Source organism: Carcharhinus amblyrhynchos, chromosome 1, assembly GCF_965287045.1.
Source record: "Carcharhinus amblyrhynchos chromosome 1, sCarAmb.v2.hapA, whole genome shotgun sequence".
Classification (NCBI taxonomy): Eukaryota; Metazoa; Chordata; class Chondrichthyes; order Carcharhiniformes; family Carcharhinidae; genus Carcharhinus; species Carcharhinus amblyrhynchos.
Genome location: NC_137324.1, coordinates 140,927,995 through 140,950,886, shown reverse-complemented (window position 1 = coordinate 140,950,886; position 22,892 = coordinate 140,927,995). Strand labels below are relative to the sequence as shown.

The window sequence follows — 22,892 nt, the reverse complement described above, 5'->3', positions numbered from 1 at the left end:
GCGCATCTCTGAGTGCCAGAATTCTGGTGCCGTCAGATCTGTGCTGGAAACTGGCAGGAAGACAGGTAAGTAATTTTAATCTGTTTTTAATATAATTTAAATATAATTAGTGGGCCGGGAACTGAAATTTCCGACCCGCTAGCCTCCCCCCCACCCCGCCAGATTGTTTCCCTCTAGTGGGGTTTACAGTATGTCCCCACTTGCGGGGAACTATCGGGATGATCCCACTGGAATAAGGATGGGCAATCAGGCGGTGGGGGGTGGTGCCCTCTGGGCATGGGCAGCCTGGCAGTGCTAGCCAGTGCCCCCAGTACTGCCTAAGGGGCAAACTGTCAATGCCCAGCAGGCACCTTGGCACTGCCAATCAGGTATCAGGCAATGTCAAGGGGCATTAATGGAGATAGGGCTGAGATAGCAATTGGTGGAGGGGTATCCCCCTGCCACTTTGCACTGAGATTGGTTGGGGCAGCAGTTCAGTGATAGAGGGGAGAGAAGATCAGAGTGGGCTGGGGGGGTGTGGATTTCTGCCTGTTGAAGGGTTGGCACTGCAGTGGGGGCTGGGGAGCGGGCGTTGGGCTGGCCCGGGAATGGTGGGGTGGTGCAATAGGGCCGTGGGAGTGTTGGGGAGAGCAGCTCTGTGGGGATCCTGGGCTGGCCAGCAATTGAGCTGCTCAGCAAATGGGAGGCTGACAGTGTGGAGTCATTGTGCATACGCAGAGACCCGCTAGTTTCAGCCTCCCAGGTGGGAATAGGTGCTGCCCCCTGAAATCGAATGATGTGGTGGCTTCTGCAGTGCACAGTGTGGGAGATTGTAGTGTGAACTCCCACTAAAAAACCATTATTACTCCAGTTTTCCTACGAATTCAACATAACTTTTTTTTGGAGAATTCCAGCTCATCTCTCACCCCTGAACTCGCACTTACATAAAAGCATAAGAACTAGGAGCAGGAGTATGTCATCTGGCCCCTTGAGCCTGCTCTGCCATTCAATAAGATCATGGCTGATCTTTCTGTGGACTCAGCTCCACTTATCCACCTGCTCACCATCGCCCTTAATTCCTTTACTCTTCAAAAATTTATTTATCCTTGCCTTAAAAACATTCAATGAAGTAGCCTCAACTGCTTCATTGGGCAGGCAATTCCACAGGTTCAATTAACCTTGGCACATGTGTCGCTAATTTAAGTTCCCAAGTGTAGTCATGGCAACAGCACAGCAGCAATAGGAGATGCGATGAGCTCAATAAACAGATCACCCAAAGCCACAAAATTGTGAGCTATGAGAAATAGCTGACCTGAGGAAGGGCCAGTTCACATATTGGCTAGTGCTTTATCTTACACATCTGGAATTATAGCCTAATCACTCTGGTAATAATGTGGGAGAACTTGCATCAATTGAGATTCCTGAATGGATTCTGAGCCTTGATTGACTAAGGACATCGAAGCAACGATTAGCATAGTGACTTGCAAAATGTTACATTCAAGACATATTTATAAATGTGCAGACTATAAACCATCAAATGTGCAGACTATAAACCATCAGTGTACAGCTGTGCTACCTGTGTGCCTTCAATACTTCTCAATCTTTCTTTGCTTACCATTCTTTCTAGATGCAGCCCTAACATCAGCAGCTGAGGTGGAGGCAGTGTTATCGGACAACAAATTTTATGAAATTGGGCACACAAAATGGAAGCAAACAAAAGCTATCCTCAGAGCCCTCCACTAAAATCACAAAGTAACAGACACTGAGCATGCTTTTAGAATGCAAATGAGGGCTAGCACATAAGGGAAATTGGACAGGATGGCACCTACAGGAACTAAATTAAAGAACACATCCCCACCCCATCAAAATCAGCACTTCTAAACCAGTCAAACAACCCATGGAGACACCTAAAATTAACACAGTTAAGGAAACGTCCCTGGCCCCTCAAAACTCTTGAGATCAATAACACACCTATGGTTCAAACCCCAGAGATTCTAGACCATTGATAACCAACCAGACAAAAACAATTAACACACACTTAAAACAATTGCTCCAACACTCAAAAACATCAAAACAGGATGGCTGAAGTCAAATACTGTAAATAAAGGATTAGCATTTGAAACACGAAGTTCAGGTATAACTGTAGCCCGTTGTGGGGGAGTCTTTAGTGTGCTTTCGGGACAGTCCGACTGTATGTCCTGACTGTGCTTCTCCGTTGACATAAAAAGAAAATAAAGCTGTGCCGTTATTGAACTACACCCTGGGTCCGGAGTGGTCGTTTCGCCCACTCGCACTAACATTTGGGGGCTCGTCCAGGATCGCGACCGTCGCAGGAATGCCGTCTCCTGGCACTGGGTGAGTATCTTTACTCATTTCATCAAACCCGCGGAATATTAGTGTCCCAGTGTCAGAACGGTGTTTCACGGCTGCCGCGATCTGAACTTGTGAACAGGGTCTGTTCAGTAGCTGCATAGCGGTAACGTGGGTTTAAGTTTCTTTTTGGGTGGGCGGCTGGGATCACGAACTGTGATTCATTGTGTTATTTTTACATTCCGCTGACCCCCGACAAGCCCGACCACAGACTGACTGCCCACTAGGGGACCCGACAGAACAGGTATTACAGGGTAGGAATATTACTCTGGGATTTAAGGTTCAGGGACAGCACCCTGGGATTTAAGGTTAAGGAGGACGTCCAAGGTTTCGGGCCACTGGGATCGGACTCTCGGAGTTCGGTGCATGTCCGGGCGCTGCAAGTCGGTGAGGACCTCTGCAGGCACGAGAGATCGGGCCACTGGGGGCAAAATCCGCGAGGAATTTGCTACATATCCGGGCGCTACTGAGTCTGGAGCCTCTGTGAGTGCCTCGACCACTACAAGCAGGAGACCTCTGGCAGCGTGAAAAAATGACTACACATCGGGGGACTCTGACCTGCAGTCGACTACACACCAGTCCGCACCCAGGTCCGGGTGACACCCTGGGAGATAAGGAAACAGCTGCCCTCTGAGAGTCGATAGGAGTTTGGGTAGGAGCTAGTGGCCCTGGTCACTGTAGTCAGTAGTCTCTCCGTACTCTGCGGCCCCTGCGGAGAGGCTGTACAGAGCTCACCTGCCTCTGAGAGTGGCAATCTCCCCGCTACATGCAGGCTGGGCTCTGTGGGTTGTCACTGAAGGTACAAATGTACTAACAGTGGGAACACGAGACCGTAAGCCAATCAGAGATACATACACAAGTATCTGTGAAAGCATTAGAGCCAGGGTTGGTACACTGCTGACCCTAGTAAAGGAAAGCAACCTGGATAGCAACAGTACCACCTTTGAATGGGGACCAGAAGGGTCCCTCACCTGTTATCTAGCAGACAAAATAAGAATCTAATTAAAAACCTGATGAAGGTAATGTGGAATGCATGTTGAAAGCTTTCATGTGTGTGTTTGGTAAAGAGGCTGTATCAATGTTTTTGTTTGTTGTTTTATTAATGTTTTAATGCTCTTCCCCTAATTGTGATTTTACAACAGTGGGGTTTGACACAAAGTTTAAATAAAATTTGGAAATTGGATTGGATTAAATTGAAATAGATTCTTGGAATTTCTTAGCCTTTTGAGTATAATCAATGGCCATGATTGTGCTTAAAAGGTATAGAATTTAAATAATATACATATATGTGGGATTCAGGGATACTGGGTGTTCAAGGAAAAACAAGACTGCAACCTCGTAAGAATCCCTCCCCTACACATACATGGGCCAGTCCACACTCCCCACAAACAATACCCCATAAAGCCCGAGGCACTACAAGCCACTGAGGAAATTGCTCAGGCTTTGGTTGCCCAGGATATCTTAAGACCCAGTGTCCAATACCAACTCTCCGATGCGGCCAGTTCGTAAGCCAGACAGAAGTTACTGACTGACCATAGACTACACTGCCCTAAACTAACCCTGAAAGAACACCCCATAGTTGCGAGTCCATCCACTATTTTTAACAGACTCCGACCTGAACATGGTATTTTCTCCGTGTTAGACATAGCAAATGGATTCTGGTCCATCCCGCTTCACATGGACTCCCAGGGAAGGTTCGCCTTTACCTGTGGAGGGAAACAGTACACATGGACACGCCTCCCCCAAGGGTTCCACAACAGCCCCAACATTTTCCACTGAGTTATGAGTGAAGCCCTTGAGGACTGTGATCTGTCCCCATATGGAAGTACCTTCCTCCAATATGTGGATGGCATCGTTACAGCCTCCACCAACCTCACGGGACACATAGGAGCCCTGTCCACAATCCTACGTGCCTTGCAGGCTGCAGGTTTAAAATCAACCCAACCAAGGCACAGATTGAGGTCCGGTATTTAGGACACAACATAAGCCAAGGAAAGAAAGCCCTCCCCTCCAATCGGAAGACTGCGATTGTAAATACGCCCCGTCCAAACACAGTCAAAGCGGTGTGCAGAGTTATGAGACTCTAACTACTGCCGGAATTTCATTGACCAGTTCGTATCCCTAACCGAACCAATTCAGCGGCTGATCAAAGAGGGAAAGCCAGGAGCAGAAATGATCGAGTGGGGACCCGAACAGGAGGTAGCATACACCCGCGTAAAATCAGAAGTATTAGCAGCCCCAGCCCTACGTCTGCCTAACATAACTAAACCCTTCCACCTCTTTTATGACTCAGGAAAGGGATTTTATAGCTCCATGGTAACCCAAGAATACGGGGGTATCATGCGGCCGGTGGCATATTATTCTATCCGACAGTCCCCGGTAGCCAAGGGACTGCACGAATGTGTGGCGGCTCTAGATTGCGCCGCCTGGGCAGTCAGGGCATGCGAACCAATCACTATGTCAGGACAAATCATTTTACACACAAAACACACTATCGTCGAGCTCCTGAACACAGGCCGGCTCTGGAGCCGGACGCCCGAAGGGCCAATTGGGAATCGGTACTCCTCCCCCGAGACTGGTCGGTCCAAATAGTGCAAGACACCAGGAAGAACCCTGCTGAGGGACTCCTATCAGAGGGAAGTCTGCACTACTGCCCGATTAACCCAGACACTGAAGTGGAGGAAGGGATTAATGACCAACCCCTAGATAACCCTGACTTCACACTGTATATAGACGGGTCCCGAAGACAAGTAGAGGGACAATATCGCATAGGCTGGGCAGTAGTAGACCAAGAGGGGACACTGATAGCAAAAGACACCACCCAAATGGCCGAACTCATAGCCCTCACGGAAGCCCTAAAGACGGGAAGGGAAAAGACAGTAAATGCATATACTGACAACAAATATGCATTCGGGGTGGTCCACGATTACATGACGGCCTGGAAAAGGCCGTCACCACAGCGGGGGGCTGCATAAAGCATGAAAATATAATTCGAGACCTGGTAGCTGCAGCCAGGCTGCCCTCAGAAGCAACCGTAATTGATAAAAGCCCACCAGAGGGTAAAGACAGCAGAACAGAAGGGGAACCAAATAGCAGATGCTGTGGCCAAGGCTGCAGCTGGGGAAGCCCTCCCGCACATAGCCGCTACCACAACAGCACCCTTGGAGGAAGTGGATATTTATAAACAGCAGGGTAATACCAGCCTAGATGAGGTGACACAGTGGGAACAGGCAGGGGCGTCCAGGGACAAAGATGGAGTGTGGCGCAAAGGGCACCAAGTAGCCACCCCCTCATTTATACACACCAAACTACTCCGACTCCACCACGAGCCTGACCATTCCGGTCGGAATGGGACCCTGGCCTGACTATCAGCTGATTGGTGGTGGCCAGGGATGGGACGGGATGTAGCCAAACATTGCCAGCGCTGTATCATATGCGCCCAGCACAACCCCGGCCAACCCCTGAGAGTCAAACTGGTCCACCAACCCCGACCAAAGGGACCCTGGGAAAACCTCCAGATCGACTTCATAGGCCCCCTACCCACTAGCCGAGGGAAGAAATATTGTTTAGTCTTAATCGATCACCTGCTGGGTGGAAGCATTCCCAACTCGGGATTGCGAAGCCACCACTGTAGCCCGCATCCTAGCATACAAATTCATCCCGAGGTGGGGAGTCCCACTACAACTAGACTCCGACCAAGGGACACACTTCACATGTGCCTGTGTTGACATCAAAGGGAAAGGCCGCTGGAAACACTGGTCACAGCTAAAGGCATACCACCCCGGCAGGGGGGAGGGGAGACAGGACAGACCGACTGTAAAGACAAGAATAGTCCGTCGATATAAACAGGCCTCGTATCGACCCATAACTAACCGCCTCTATCCACACAGCGGAGATCAAATTAACAACCTTCATCTCTTGGACGGAGGAGAGCCACACCTCAGCTATGGCTCTAATATGTATATATATGTAGAGACATGCCTAAGTAGACCAGTTTATAGAGATTAATTAATTCTAACATTCTAATACCTGGCGGCCACCAGGCTTTGTGTACCCTTCTTACCCCTCTCCAGGATAATGTTAACCACTTTGAGGATGGCCCTATCCATGGTCTTCTTGTCAAGGTTCGCCATCCAGGGGCACACCACCTATCAACAATCCCACGGAATAATATTCAATACGTCTGAGGCGTTGTGCATGCCGGCAGCACCATTCCCCGAGAACAACAGAATATATTCCAATTCATGGTTACAAGTCCACCCAGGTCTCGATGTGATCTGCTTCACCTGCACATTGGATAAGACCCAAACATGTATCCAACGGCCAGACTGGCTGAGTGACTCTGGGTGCACCTTTGGGACGATCTGCGCCCTTCCCGAAGACCCACGGATCAAGCCACAAAGAGACATTTTGAAACCGGACACTGATATTTGAGGGTACTATGGACTAGTTGAGGCTCCAGTAGTCTCACTATATGTATGTTTTGCACTTCCTACAACATATGCCCCCACGACCACGATGCCCGAAATCTTATCCTGCCCCTTGCTGAGCGGGGGGCCGGAGGGAGGACTGGTGTTACGGAACGAGGGAGAAATTGTATATGACAATGTGAAACACAAAATTGTGTCTGTTCTGATCGATATCTCAGGGATCCAGGTGCCGGGATACTGTTCAGAACAGACACAAGGTATATACCAAATGCTGGGCAGAGAAACTATAAAGCGGGCTATCGATGCGATGGGAGCAACACACTACAGAGACAACACACACACACACACAGAAGCAAAAGGGGTATAGTCAATGACATCCTCATAGGGATAAACACCGGATCCAGTGTGGTTAACTCAATTGACATCCAGGGACTCAAGAACAGTTGAAGGGAGCGATGAAAGATATCCTGCAACGGTCACTAGCCCAACAAGCCGAGCAGGCTGTTTTGGGGGAGAGGGGTGCCCATACTCAACTAGATGGAAGCACGCCCGTACCGTTAACCGTGTTATAGATAGAGAGAGAGCGAATACTGCCCGGGTACAACAAGGGACAGCTGTGCCATGCATACAGTCAGTGGATGATAGGTCAATTAAGGCATAGTTTGGACCAGGTACACAGGGGGGAGGTGCCCGATTGGATTGGCTGCACCCGGCTAGCACAACTCGCAGATCAGAAGTGGGTGCTGGATAGCCGAACCTTGAAAGGAATGACACGGGTATATCCAGTGATCCCCGACTGCGAGGTTAGCGAGAGTACGGGAGTAGGGATGGTCCTATTGATTCCAATAGTTACACCAGACTCGGGACCATTCCCTATCTTCCAGATTGAAAACATCGGTGTTGTCAGAGGCAATACCTCCCTCCGCTACCATATAACTGAAGTCACGGCCATCTCAAGGCATGGCGTGATGTTCAGTACCTCCCTCTCAGGATGCAAACACAGGGGAGAGATAACCATTTGCCCTCACCCACTAAGACAAGGAGAGACAGCTGAATGTGGGTTTAATAGTACGCAGGGCTGTACCCTAGAAATTACACCCACAGATCCACACTTTGCCCGGGCAGGATATGGAGGACGAGGCAGGTATTGTGTAGCCACAACAAGAACATCCTTCGTATACAACAGGCTGACATGCCCGATCCCCAGCCCAAACTTCTGCTTCACCCCTCGCCGACCGGTCACTATTGGCCAGGTCCACATCACCAACATCCGAAGTAGACAGATCCTGACACTGAATGCCACGGACCCATTGAGCGACGACCTCAAATATTACCGAGAGCCAGAATAGGCTTCCATCCCACACTTAGCAGAAGTACTGAGAGAGCTCCGTCTCAAAGTGGGACGCTCTGTTCGATTATACCACCAGTTACAATCACATATCAAAACCCTAGAGCATGACACAGAGTCAGCCTTACAGAGCTGGGTTCAGAGGGTGTGGGACTGGGGTCTAAGTGTAGACATTCACTCCTGGATCCGGATAGTCTCGCACATACTGGTTGCCATCCAACTCATACTGGCAATATCCTGGGAGGTCATAATGTGCTACACATACTGCCAGCGCAAGAAAACTAAAACTAGGAGGGAACTAATCAGAATGATTGGCAATATGAGACAATTAACAAATCGGGAAGACTTCTCCCGCATATACCTAATTTGACAAACCCGGGGCTCCCCTAAACTGTACGAGTGCAGTGTGCAAATGCAGGGAGCGCTGGACATAAAATTTGTTAAGGAAATTGGTCTGAGGGAGGCGGAACAAGCCCGCTCCCGACCGACAGGGGGGAACAGTTGTCGGACAACAAATTTTATGAAATTGGGCACACAAAATGGAAGCAAACAAAAGCTATCCTCAGAGCCCTCCACTAAAATCACAAAGTAACAGACACTGAGCATGCTTTTAGAATGCAAATGAGGGCTAGCACATAAGGGAAATTGGACAGGATGGCACCTACAGGAACTAAATTAAAGAACACATCTCCACCCCATCAAAATCAGCACTTCTAAACCAGTCAAACAACCCATGGAGACACCTAAAATTAACACAGTTAAGGAAGCGTCCCTGGCCCCTCAAAACTCTTGAGACCAATAACACACCTATGGTTCAAACCCCAGAGATTCCAGATCATTGATAACCAACCAGACAAAAACGATTAACACACACTTAAAACAATTGCTCCAACACTCGAAAACATCGAAACAGGACGGCTGAAGTCAAATACTGTAAATGAAGGATTAGCATCTGAAACGCGAAGTTCAGGTATAACTGTAGCCCTTTGTGGGGGAGTCTTTAGAGCACTTTCGGGACAGTCCGATTGTATGTCCTGACTGTGCTTCTCCGTTGACGTAAAAAGAAAATAAAGCTGTGCCGTTATTGAACTTCACCCTGAGTCCCTAGTGGTCGTTTCACCCACTCGCACTAACAGTAGCCTGTTAGCTGCTATGCCCTGTTAACTGAGATGATCTTGGCTGATACCTTCTGGTGGTCCAAGGCCTAGAAGGCTGTGATGGAGGGTCATCCTGATTCAAAACATTGGCGCTACTCTCTATCCACCGATGCTGTCATGATGGCCAACATGATTTTCCAACATTTTTTGTTTCTGTTTCAGATTCCAGCAACAACTACATTTTGCCTTTAGCCTAGAAATCCTTGGCTTGCTAACGGTCTCCTGCACAGATGCAGGTGCACTCTCCCTGGACATCCTTAGTGGTGACTGGGTCACTCTCAGATGGGAGGTGGAATGACTGTTGGAGTTTCCTGGGATGAAACCTGCAGCATGCCTGTTGGTCTTTGATGACACCTCCCTCTAATTCCAGATTCAAATGCAAATCTAGCAGAAACTGTGGGTTCTGTTAAGACCTGGGCCTCCAAGGTGGGTGCCACTATTAACTAGGAAAGACATCTGAGATTGGAGGCTGAATGCCCTTGACTATGAAGTGCTCCCTGACTGGAAGAGACCTTAGGGTAAGCATTCTCTAAGGCAGCCTTCAAGATGCATGACAACGCAGCATTGCCGAGCAGAAACTGATAGCCAAGTTCTGCATGCATGAGGACAGCCTCAACTGAGATCTTGGGTTCATGTCACACTACTTTAACGTCTACCATAGTGCTTGGGTTTACAAAATTCTACGAACTCTCTCCACACACACAATCACACACAGTTTGTACCTGTAAAGCCTTAATTACATGTAAAGACTCACATTTCAGCGATTCTTCACAGTCTAATCTGCAATTATGTTGCAATTGTGTCTTTGCCTATATATGCTGTGTTTGTAAATTAACCTAAACTGAAGGAACAGCACTCTGAAAGCTCGTGATTCCAAACAAACCTGTTGGATTTTAACCTGGTGTTGAGATTTCTTATAGTTGACTTTGTGGAAGATAGGATTAGTAAGTTTGCAAAAGACACAAAGATTGGTCAGGTTGTTAACAGTGTGTCTTGGGCTACAAGAAGTTATATGTGGGATGGTCAAATGGTCAGATAAGTGGCAGATGGAATTTAACCCTGAAAAATGTGATATGATATACTTTGGAAGGAATAATTTGACGAGGAAGTATTCTACGAACAGCGTGACACTAGAAAGTTTAGCAGAACAAAGGGTTCTTGGCGTTTTTGTCTATAGATCTCTGAAGATGGAAGGGTATGTTAGTCAGGTGGTGAAAAAGGCATATGGGACACTTGCCTTTATCAATTCAGTCATAGATTACAAAAGCAGGGAAGTCATGTTAGAACTGTATAGAACTTTACTTCGGCCATAGCAATAGTTCTGTGAGCAGTTCTTTTCATCAACTATTGGAAGGGTGTAATTGTACTGGAGAGGGTGCAGAAGAGATTCACCAGGATGCTGCCTGGGATGGAACATTTAAGTGGATAGGCTTGAGTTATTTACATTGGAGCAGAAAAAAACTGAGCAGTGACCTGATCGAGGTGTACAAGATTATGAGGTATGGACAGAATGGATAAGGAACAGCTGTTCCCCTTAGTTTAAGGGTCAGTCACAAGTTGAGGTTCAGTTGAGGTTTAGGGAGGATATGGGGAAATTTTTTTCACTCAGAGCATGGTGACAGTCTGGAGTGTGCTGCCTGAGAGGATAGTAGTTGCCTCACATCCTTCAAGCACTTGAGCACTTGGATCATCACAACATCCAAGGTTATGAGCCAAGTGCTGGTAAATGGATTTAGGTGGGAGGTCCGGTGTTTCTCATGTGTCACTGCAGATTTGATAGGCCAAAGGGCCTCTTCCGCACTGTATGATTCTATGATTCTGGGAGGCAGAGTAATGCCAGTGGGCTAATGGGCCAAATCCACACAGGTAGGCCATGTGAAGTTGAAGAGGCTATGCAGGTTGGCTACAACCGAGGAAGATGGTAACCAAACCCACACAGGGAGGCCAGGGAATGGGAATTGGTGAAGTGATCTGCACTGATGCACCTTTACAAGTTGGAAGTCCAATTTCTGAAAATCAAACCAAATCTACACTTGCTGTTGAGGCATTTCCTGTTGAGCTGTGTCGCTCCTAAAAGGAGAGGAAAACCCCTGCCAGACTAACTTTATAATGGACTATGTTAAAGAATTCATATATGGTATCTGTTGATATGTGTTGATAAGGGATGAACTGGGGTGATGTCGTAGTGAGCCATTTAAGGAGTAAGATTTCAGAGGGTCATATGACCTGTTTGGCCAATTGGGCCAAAGTGCACAAATCCTGAAGCTAAGTGCAGGCTCTCCAAGGCAGTCTGGGGAATGGGGTTGAAGCAATTGGCAGTATCTTCTCACTCTCTGCGTATAGTTATTCTTGTTAATAAACAGTGCTTTAGTTACTCCACTTGGTGGCCACCAATCTTTCCAAGATATTACAGAAGTTCAAAAGGAAAAAGACAGGAAGGATTAGGCCGAGGGCCAAAAAAGGTAACTGTCAGATTTAGTAAGAAGGGAGTTAGAGCTCAGAGTAAAGAGCAAAGGCTAGTTAAATGCTTCCCCTCCCCACCACAAGATTTGTTGGGCTCTGCATGGATGCATAAATAATAAACTAAACCGCGCAAGATCACACATGTTCAACCAACCTGCTATCCAGCAGTAATCACTTCCACTTCCCTGTCCACCATGATCTTACATTTCAGTGGGGTTTCTGCCCAAAAGGTCTGAAAGCTCAATGGGATATCTAAAATACATCCCATTGCTTAAAACACTCTGGATCTGAACCTACATTTCGTACTGTTGCTACTCTGTGGATCTAGCACCTTGGAAGATATATCTAATCGGATAATAGAATTTTTTTAGCACATATTACATCAAGATGTTCCCATTGAGATACATTCAGAAATCCTGCAAGGTGACAGTATTATTTTAATTAATTCAATTTATTTTAATTTAAAATGAATTGTTAACAACTGTGTTGGAATCACAAACAAAAGAATTTGACTCAAATAAAAGATTATTCTGGTGAAGGTTTTCAAACCACTAATTTCATCAGCACTCAATACTTAAACAAGATATTCCTCAAAGAGAATAAAGAAAACAGCAAGTATAGCACTTATAGCATAGTTGACTTTAAACAAAATAACTGTGAATAAGATTTTGCATAAACACAATTATGTAATTATACAATTTACTTGCATATGAAAATCTATGCACCTGTATTCGGTAAGCTCAAAAATATTTTTATATGATACTCCAAGCTGCAGGTCAACTTCATAATACGTTTGAATAGTGTCAAAATCAGAAAGAAAAATCATTAATTATTCCAACGAAGTTTCATGCAAACTCAAGTACTACTGACTTTGTAAACTATGTTTACATATTAAGTGACAAAATATATTTTTATTCATATTTTTAATGGACTGTAAATGTAATGGAAGAGAATGTAAAAAAAAGCAATAAAGACCTGAACTGCTTTCTGAGACTGAATATCAACAATCAGCACTCTGTGCAGCTTTGGCTGCGCCACATAGATGTACTTGTCTTTGATGTTCACAGCCGTAGCCCAAACACACCGCTGGACTGCTTCACCCTCAACTTTGGGGCAGACTTCATCCTATGAATCAATGTGGGGAGAAAAGATTCACAGTAATCATGTAAAATTAATAATAAAGGTGAAATAAGAAACTGTTTTGACATGACAACAGGAAAACCAAAGTAAACTTATCAAATGATGAAGTTTAGAAAGTGTTCAGGCAGCAGACAAATATCAGCAGATACATTTTTATGTTCTTTCAGATCTCATGCCTATTAAGGCATATCATCCTTGTTGCACCTGAACTGACAAACTGAGTGGAATATACTGTACTTGTTGTCTCAACACTAGCTAGAGAGCTGGTGAGAGGCCTGTGTCACTCTTTTCAAAGTAGGCCTGCTGAATTAAATGCCAATCAGGCACTCAACTGGGCAGCATAGCCTAGTCAGAGATTAATGACACTGGAAATGGAATTGATTAGCGGCTGGCAGCTCTTCACTGATCGGCACCATCACTATTGCTGGTACCTGAAGCTTAAGGTTGCTGAGGGACTGAGACACAGGTGAGTGATGGCATGATGGAGTGCATCATGGGGAGATTGAGGGGGAAGGATCTGCCACCAAGGACATTCGCTGCCCCCTATCCCTGCCCACCATATCCTGATATCAGGTCTCTCACTCAGATACTGAGTGCACTAACTAAAACACCAAAATAAATCTGCTACTAAGAATCCTGACGTTTGTTTGTTTGACGCTACGACAGCGGATGAATGAACGCCACTCGACAATCACCAGGCAAGAGTGTTCTCTTCCTGTTGGGGAACACTTCAGCGGTCACGGGCATTCGGCCTCTGATCTTCCGTTAAGCATTCTCCAAGGCAGCCTTCACGATACGACAGCACAGAGTCGCTGAGCAGGGCCTGATAGCCAAGTTCTGCAGACATAAGGACGGCCTCAACCGGGATCTTGGGTTAATGTCGCATTATCTGTAACCCCCATGACTTGCCTGGGCTTGCAAAATCTCACTAACTATCCTGTCTAGAGACAATACATAACTCTTTAATCTGTGATTAACCCTCTCTCCACTCACATTGTCTGTACCTTTGGGACTTGATTACATGTAAAGACTCGCATTCCAACCATTATTTTGTAAATTGAGTTTGTGTGTTTATATGCCCTGTTTGTGAGTCGAACTCCCACTTACCTGATGAAGGAGCAAGCGCTCCGAAAGCTAGTGGATTTTACTACAAAATAAACCTGTTGGACTTTAACCTGGTGTTGTGAGACTTCTTACTGTATTTACCCCAGACCAATGCCGGCATCTCTACATCTTGGCTATACAAGAAAGCCAGATCTGATCTATGGAGATCCATCAAAGACAGTACTGGACCAAACTCGAATCCCAGGTTAGCCACACAGACTCCCGCTGACTATGGCAAAGTCTGTAAGTTATCACGGGCTACAAGATGAAGGCAGGTGGCTCCAATGCACCCCTCCTCGGTGAGATCAATGCATTCTATGCCCGTTTTGAGCATGATGTCAGTGAGATCATGCCCTCCATCCCGGAAGCCTCGGATGTCCTGTATCCAAGGTCACCATTCCCGACTTCAGAGCAGCCTTCTCAAAAGTCAACACACGGAAAGTAACTGGCCCAGATAGGGTACCCAGAAAAGCACTCAAGTCTGCGTGGACCAGCTACCAGGGGGTATTCGCAGACATCTTCAACTTCTCTTTACACCAATTTGAGGTCCCTACCTGTTTCAAGAAGACGACCATCATCTTGATTCCAAATAAAAGCCAGGCAGCGTGTCTTAATGACTATCATGCAGTGGCTCTGACATCCATCATTACAAAGTGCTTCAAAAGGTTAGTCATGGCATAAATCAATTCATGCCTCCCAGACTCCCTGGATCCTCTACAGTTTGCTTATCGCTGCAACAGGTCCACAGCAGATGCCATCACCCTGGCCCAACACTCAACCTTGGAACACCTTGATAACACCTATGTCAGACTCCTATTGTTAAGAAAGCCCACCAATGCCTCTACCTTCTCAGGAGACTAAGGAAATTTGGTGTGTCTGCTACAATGCTCATCAAATTCTACAAATGCACCATAGAAAGCTTTCTTTGCAGTTGCATCACAGCTTGGTATGGCTCCTGCTCTGTCCAAGACTGCAAGAAACTACAAAGAGTCGTGAATGAAACCCAGTCCATCACTTAAAGCAGCCTCCCATTCATTGGCACTGTCTGCACTTCCCGTTGCCTCGGAAAAGCAGCCAGCATAATCAAGGACCCCACACATCCTGGGGTCTCTCTTCCACCTTCTTCCATTGTGAAAAAGATACAAAAGTTTGAGATCATGTACCAACTGATTCAAAAACAGCTTCTCCCCTGTTGCCATCAGACTTTTGAATGGATCTACCTCGCATTAAGTTGACTTTTCTCTAAACCCTAGCTATGACTGTAACACTACATTCTGCACTCTCGCCTTTCCTTCCCTGTATAGCACACAAGAAACAACACTTTTCACTATACATGTGACAGTAATAAATCAAATCAAATCATCTTGGTGAACCTTCTTTTCACTCACTCTGAAGTCATTCAGATAGTGTGGTGACCAGAACTGCACGCAATACTCCAAATGCAGCCTAACCAAGGTTTTATATAGCTGCAACATGATTTGCCAACTCTTGTATTCAATGCTCCGGTCAATGAACGCAAGCACGCTACATGCCTTCTTGATCACCTTGGCCACCTGTGTTGCCACTTTTAGGGAACTGTGGACCTGCACACCCAGATCCCTCTGTACATTAATGTTCCTAAGGGGTCTGCTATTAAGAGCAAAAGGATAGTAAGGGATAAAATTGGTCCTATTGAAGATCGGAGTGGTTGGCTTTATGTGGAACCAAAAGAAATGGGGGAGATATTAAATGGTTTTTTTGCATCTGTATTTACTAAGGAAATTGGCATGGAGTCTATGGAAATAAGGCAAGCAAGTAAGGAGGTCATGGAACCTATACAGATTAAAGGGGAGGAGGTGCTTGCTGCCTTAAGGCAAATCAGAGTAGATAAATCCCCGGTACTGGACAGGGTATTCCCTCGGACCTTGGAGGAGACCAGTGTTGAAATTGCAGGGGCCCTGGCAGGTATATTTAAAATGTCAGTGTCCACGGGTAAGGTGCCGGATGTTTGGAAGATAGCTCATGTTGTTCCGTTATTTAAAAAGGCTCAAAAAGTAATGTGCAAAATTATAGGCTGGTCAGTTTGACGTCAGTGGTAGGTAAATTATTGGAAAGAATACTAAGAGATAGGATCTACAAGTACTTGGATGGACAGAGACTTATTAGGGAGAGTCAACATAGTTTTGTGCATAGTAGGTCATGTTTAACAAATCTATTGGAGTTTTTTGAGGAGGTTACCAGGAAAGTGGATGAAGGGAAGGCAGTGGATGTCTACGTGGATTTCAATAAGGCCTTTGACAAGGTCCCGCATGGGAGGTTAGTTAGGAATGTTCAGTCGTTAGGTATACATGGAGAGATAGTAAATTGGATTAGACATTGGCTCAATGGAAGAAGCCAGAGAGTGGTAGTGGAGGATTGCTTCTTTGAGTGGAGGCCTGTGGTATTCCACAGGGATCAGCACTGCATCCATTGTTGTTTGTCATCTATATCAATGGCCTGGATGATAATGTGGTAAATTGGATCAGCAAATTTGCTGATGATACAAAGATTGGAGGTCTAGTGGACAGTGAGGAAGGTTTTCAAAGCTTGCAGAGGGATTTGGACCAGCTAGAGAAATGGGCTGAAAAATGGCAGATGGAGTTTAATGCAGACAAGTGTGAGGTATTGCACTTTGGAAGGACAAACCAAGGTAGGACAAACCAAGGTAGAACATACAAGGTAAATGGTAGGACACTGAAGAGTGTAGTAGAACAGAGGGATCTGGGAATACAGATACATAATTCCCTAAAAGTGGTGTCACAGGTAGATAGGGTCATAAAGAATGCTTTTGGATCATTGGCCTTTATAAATCAAAGTATTGAGCATAAGAGTTGGAATGTTGTGGTGAGGTTGTATAAGACAGTGTGAGGCCAAATTTACAGTACTGTGTGCAGTTTTGGTCACCTAATTACAGGAAGGACATTAATACGGTTGAAAGAGTGCAGGTTGAAGAATGCAAAGAGGAAGAGAAGGTTTACAAGGATGTTGCCGGGATTAGAGAAACTGAGTTCAAAGAACAGTTGAATAGAGTAGGACTTTATTCCCTGGAGCATAGAAGAATGAGGGGAGATTTGATAGAGGTGTATAAAATTATGATGGGTATGGATAGAGTGAATGAAAGCAGGCTTTTCCTATTGAGGCTAGTGGAGAAAAAAACTGGAGGACACGGGTTAAGGGTGAAGGAGGAAAAGTTTAAAGGGAATATTGGGGGGGGTTCTTCACACAGGGAGTGGTGGGAGTGTGGAATGAGCTGCCAGATGAAGTGGTAAATGGGGGCTCACTTTTATCATTTAAGAAAAACTTGGACAGGTACATGGATGTGAGGGGTGTGGAGGGATATGGTCCAGCTGCAGGTCAGTGGGACTAGGCAGAAAAATGATTCGGCACAGCCAGGAAGGGCCGAGGGCCTGTTTCTGTGCTGTAGTGTTCTGTGGTTCTATTTCTGATATAATTCATGCATAAATTTGATCCTCCAAAATGCATCACCTCACATTTGTCTGCATTAAACCCCATCTGCCATTTCTGTGCCCAAGTCACAATCTCTTGTGTCCTTTGACAATCTAGGACACTATTTGCAACTCCACTAATCTTTGTGTCATCCTCAAACTTACTAATCAGGCCACCCACATTTTCCTCCAGATCATTTATATATACTCCAAACAACAGAGATCCCAGCATTGAACCCTGCAGAAGATCACTAGCTACAAATCTCCATTGTGAAAAACATCCTTTCACTGCTACTCTCTGTCTTCTATGGCCAAGCCAGATCTGTAGCCATCTAGCCACCCTGAGTCCCATGTGATTTTAGTTTTTTTACCAGTCTGCCGTGTGGGATCTTGTCAAACATCTTACTAAAGTCCATATAAGCTACATCCACAGGCATTCCCTCACCAATTATCTTTGTCAGCTCTTCAAAAAACTCAATCAAATTGATGAGCTATGACCTTCTCTGTATAAGGCAATGCTGCTTCTGACTAACTTGTCAATGTTCTTCCAAATATATCCTGCCCCTCAGTACCTTCTCCAAAAGCTGATGTCAGGCTCAGCAGCCTATAATTTCCTGGATTATGCCTGGATTTCTTAAACAAGGGAATAACACTGGTTACCCTCCTGTCCTCTGGAACCTTGCCTGTGGTCAAAGAGGATGTGAAGATATCTATTAAGACCCTAGCTATTTCTTCCCTTGCTTCCCACAGTAACCTGGGATAGATCCCATCTGGCCCCAGAGACTTGTCTACCTTTAATGCAATTTAGGATTGCATCCAACACTTCCTCCTTCGATATATACGCTTCATGGGCTTTGTCACTTTTTAGGGTGGTTAATAGCGAAGACGAACGTCATAGGTTATAGAAAGATATTTAACTTTGAAAAGTGTGAAGTGTTGCACTTTGGAATGAGTAACCAGACAAAGGAGTGCTCAATGAATTTGTCGGGAGTCTGGAGTGCATTGTCTGGGAGAGTAGTAGAGGCAGGAAACCTCACAACCTTTAAAAGATACATGGATGGGCACTTGAAATGTCACAACATTCAAGGTAATGGACCAAGTCCTGAAAAGTGGAATTAGTGTATATTTAGTATAGCTTGTGTTAGTGCAGAATCAATGGGCTGAAAGGTCTCTTCTGTACTTTGTACCTATGTCTCTAAGAGAGGTTCAAGGATTTCTTGGTCTTTATAATTCAGCTTTGCCATGAGTTGGCCTTAATTTCAGTGTAATCTGTTTGAGCCATTTCACTTTGTCTGATAAACTAACAAACTCTGTGAGATGTCCATCTATATTAAGTTTAACATTCCAGTATTTGTTTTCAGCGTCATTTACCTCCCCTAGAGGGGTTACTTGCTTTGCTTGTTTCTATTTCTTGCAATTGGCTGTGCTTTCATATTTTCTCTCTCTTTGTACAGGTTTATGAATGACAAATAGTGTTAAGTAGTCTCTTTTCCCACAGTTGTGGCACTCTGCCCCTCCCTCCCCCACTAAACCAAAGACGTTTCAAGATGGTGGTTGCCATGCTTTTGCCTATTTTGTTGTGCACTCTCTGATGTGGCCTACAAACTGAATAATTCCACTCGTTTTTCTCCATGGAACCTCTCCTTCCATGTGAACAAATGCCCGATTCTGTTTCTGAATTTGTGTGCCTCACAAGTGTGCCTCATGGCTTTTACCAGTGTTAAATCCACTCCTATCTGGAAGAGATAATGCTTTGGCTAGGTCCCTAACTTCAATTTTGTTACAAATCAGCTCATCCTTTAAGATTCTATAATTGCACTTCCCTGAGAGCCTAAACAGATAAATGAATCTATGTTTTCACTGGGGCTTTGTTTTCTCTTGGTAAATTTAACTCTCTCAATGATTAAGTTTCTACAGAGACTGAAATATTAGGCAAAAGCTTGCAGAACATGTTCAAAAGAAGGTGAAATCCCACAAATCCTCTATCTTGTTATTATGTCATCAATGATCCGAATGCATAAAATCGTGTACTGACCTGGCCTTTGTGGAGAGGCCTGAAGCAGTTCAATATCTTGTGATTTTTTTTTCTCCAGTAGTTCAATTTCTGGACCTGTTGTGAGTCTTCAGCACTGTGAACTCGTTCAGGGAGTGGTTGTGGTGATTCCATGATTCTGCTGCGACCTATTGTTGCTTTGCTGGTGCTGCATGTTGCTTGAAGTCCATGCTCGTTGCTACCTGGACTTCAGATCTTTATCTCAACTTGCATCTGCTGTACTCTTGATGTTCTGATGTCTTGGTGAGTCTTGAATTTGCCCTTCTATCAAGGACCTCTTCTTTTTGGAGTGCTATAGTTTCTTTTTAAGGTGTCACTAACAGAAGATGATTATTTAAAGGTCAACACCCTCTCCAATTCCCTTGAAAGTAGCTCTTCTGAAGCAACTGGTTCCCACATTTCTACTCTGATGGCGAACATTGGTAATAACCATGGGATCCACTTGTCTGCTGTCAGGACTGCAGCTTCTCTCCTTCTTGTGTAGCTCACATGTTTTTGCACCTCTCACCCTTTTGGGTCCACCAAATAAGACACAGGCACAGACCTTGCTACGATTCTCTCAGGTAGTCATGTTGCTCCAACTCCAAAGTCTCTAACAAAAACTAGATCATCTGCTGCACATTGTAGAATCCTACAGTGCAGAAGGAAGCCATCTGGCCACTGAGTCTATGCTGACCACAATCCCACCCAGACCCTATTCCAATAACCCCACATATTTATCCTGCCAACCCCCTGACACCAGGTCAATTTAGTATGGCCAATCAACATAACCTGCACATTTTTGGATTGTGGGAGGAAACCGGAGTACCCAGAGGAAATCCACATGGACATGGGGAAAATGTGCAAACTCCCCATAGACAGTGACCTGAGGCCAGAACTGAACCCGGGTCCCTGGAACTGTGAGGCAGCAGTGCTAGCTATTGTGCCACCATGCCACCCTGACCACGATCTGTTGCCCTTTGTTGAATCATGGTATTCCTATTGAGTAGCTTGCCTTGTCGCCACCCTCCCTCCAAGTTGGGGAACACCAGGCCAGGAATCTGCTGAGTCCAAATAAGGTGAGGAACCTTTGGACTTGGTCAACCCTCAGTTGCTGGAGCTGCAACAAAAAGCTTAGGAACACTAGGGAGTGATATAATTGATACTTCTCAGGTTGCAGAAGAATTCCATCTGCCTTTAGGCTGAGGTGTTAATGCTGACATGCCAATGCACTGAGATCAATATGGTAGGGTGGTGGTGTCCTGCATTCCATGGTTGAGCCACTTGCTGGCATCCATAGTGATGATGCCAGAGAAGGGGCAGGGCATCTAGAATGCACTCTAGCTGTGGCTCACTTTCAAGGAGGCAGCCAGAGACCCTCAGGCACCACAGAAAGGAGGATTAGCTGCTGCATAATCTGGGGCCATCCATCATGGTGACTTCCAGCCCCAATGAATTTCCTCTGACCCCCTCCAGCTGCAGCTCCATAGGCCGAGGAGGCTGGCACTGCACACAGCAGTGCCCAAAGGCAGGCCAGAGCTCTCTACATCTTGACTCTCCAGATGACATCTGGCAAGGCCATCACAGACCATAGGGCATAGCATATGGAGCGTCCTCACTGCATGTCATCATTGTCTTCCATGACTCTAGCAGCAATGGGCACGTCCCAAGAGTGCTTGCCTTTCCTAGACACTGTGATGGCCTCACGGCCCTGTTGCAGCACCAGGTTGCTTAGGGGGCAGCAGGCAGCGATGATGCGTGATTGTATTCCAGGGCTCCACCAGACTGGTGGACAAAGGAATCTCATTTTCAGCATGTCAAGGCTTGCTCCTTCAAAGTGCAAGTTACAGCATAAACTTCACTGTACCTTTTCTCTGCTGCAGTTTGTGGCTTCCACAAAGGTGTCATCAGCTGCATCCTCAGTGTCTCTGAGGATCCAATCCTGCAGGCTCTGTGGACCCTGGATGATGTCAGGTATTGAGATTGGCAGATAATGTGTACTCATGGGTACTCTCTGGGAATCATGCACAGACCATCAAGATGCGTTTGCTATTTGCTATGGGTGGGATTTGGAGTACTGCGTCCAGTTCTGGTCACCTTACTACCGGAAAGACGTGGAGACCCTGGAGAGAGTGCAGAGGAGGTTTACTAGGATGCTGCCTGGTATGGAAGGACTGGGTTATGAGGAAAGATTGAGCAAATTGGGGCTGTTTTCCCTTGAAAGAAGGCGACTGAGGGGAGATCCGGTAGAGGTGTATAAGATTATGAAGGGTATAGATAGAGTAAGCAGTGGTAAGCTATTTCCTATGTTAGAAACGCACATTACGAGGGGCCATGGGCTTAGGGTGAGGGGGGGGAGGTATAACATGGATGTTAGAGGGAGGTTTTTCACACAGAGGGTAGTGGGGGTGTGGAATGCTCTGCCAAGCAAGGTGGTAGAGGCAGGCACGCTGGAGTTGTTTAAGAGTAACTTAGACAGGCACATGACTGGGTTGGAGATGGAGGGACAGAGGAGATTGTTTTAAATATGGTTCATTAGCATTGGGACGTCCCTGGTAATGTATAAGGATCGGGATGATACTAATTAAACTCTTTTAATTCACAGGTACTTTGGTCCGCCTTTTTGTCCAACGAGGGGCATACACACGATGAGTCGTACAAGGGCTGCTCTTGGTTGTTTCGAGATTGGCCTAGTACTTCATGTCGTTAGTGTACGCTTAAACTGGACCAGATGCTGGGCAACACGACAGCTCAGTGACTATCACTGTTTGCTGTGCAGACACATGGATTTGGGCCAGTGTCTGTGGGAGTTTGCGCATTCTCCCTGTGCTTGCGTGGGTTTTCTCCGGGTGCTCCAGTTTCCTCCCACACCCCAAAGATGTGCTCTTAGGCTGATTGGTGTAATAAATTGTCCCTAAATTAGTTTTCCCTCAATGTGGAATGCCATAAGCATAGATAAGGGTCATGGGTGGAGGGGGGACTCGTAATGTTAAAATGGCGGCGCGGGCTTGTTGGGCCGAAGGGCCTGTTTCCCGGGCTGTTTTGTTCTTTGGTTCTTTGTTCTTTGTAAGTGCAGCTGATGGCACGCTGCATCAATGGAAAACCACTGATCTGCGCAGATCCAAGTGCTCTTGCTCCTTGGCTTGCCTGATCCTGGTCAAACTGCACAAAGCTCTGTGTCTTCTGTGCCTGGATGCATGAGTGTGTGGAGGCTTGCAAGATCTCACAGAAGTCACCTGTGGAGCCCTGGAAGATGTCACCTACGTGGGTTTCCCCCAGGTGCTCTAGTTTGCTCCCACAGTCCGAAGATGTGGGAGGCTACGGAGGAAATTGTGGGTCCCCTAGCTGAGATATTTGAGTCATTGATAGTCATGGGTGAGGTTCCTGAAGATTGGAGTGTGGCAG

At 46.0% G+C, this 22,892-nt stretch overlaps 1 protein-coding gene across 4 annotated transcripts in view; it reads right to left on the bottom strand.

Annotated features, from left to right (window-relative positions):
- The window catches only part of fstl5 (follistatin-like 5), a 553,829-nt gene that overhangs the window by 24,687 nt on the left and 506,250 nt on the right, over nucleotides 1–22,892 (bottom strand). For all 4 annotated transcript variants that reach the window (XM_080193441.1, XM_080193448.1, XM_080193454.1 and 1 more), the window contains one exon: nucleotides 12,723–12,872. In XM_080193441.1, the coding sequence (XP_080049567.1) occupies nucleotides 12,723–12,872 (150 nt within the window). The remainder of the gene's footprint in view (nucleotides 1–12,722; nucleotides 12,873–22,892) is intronic.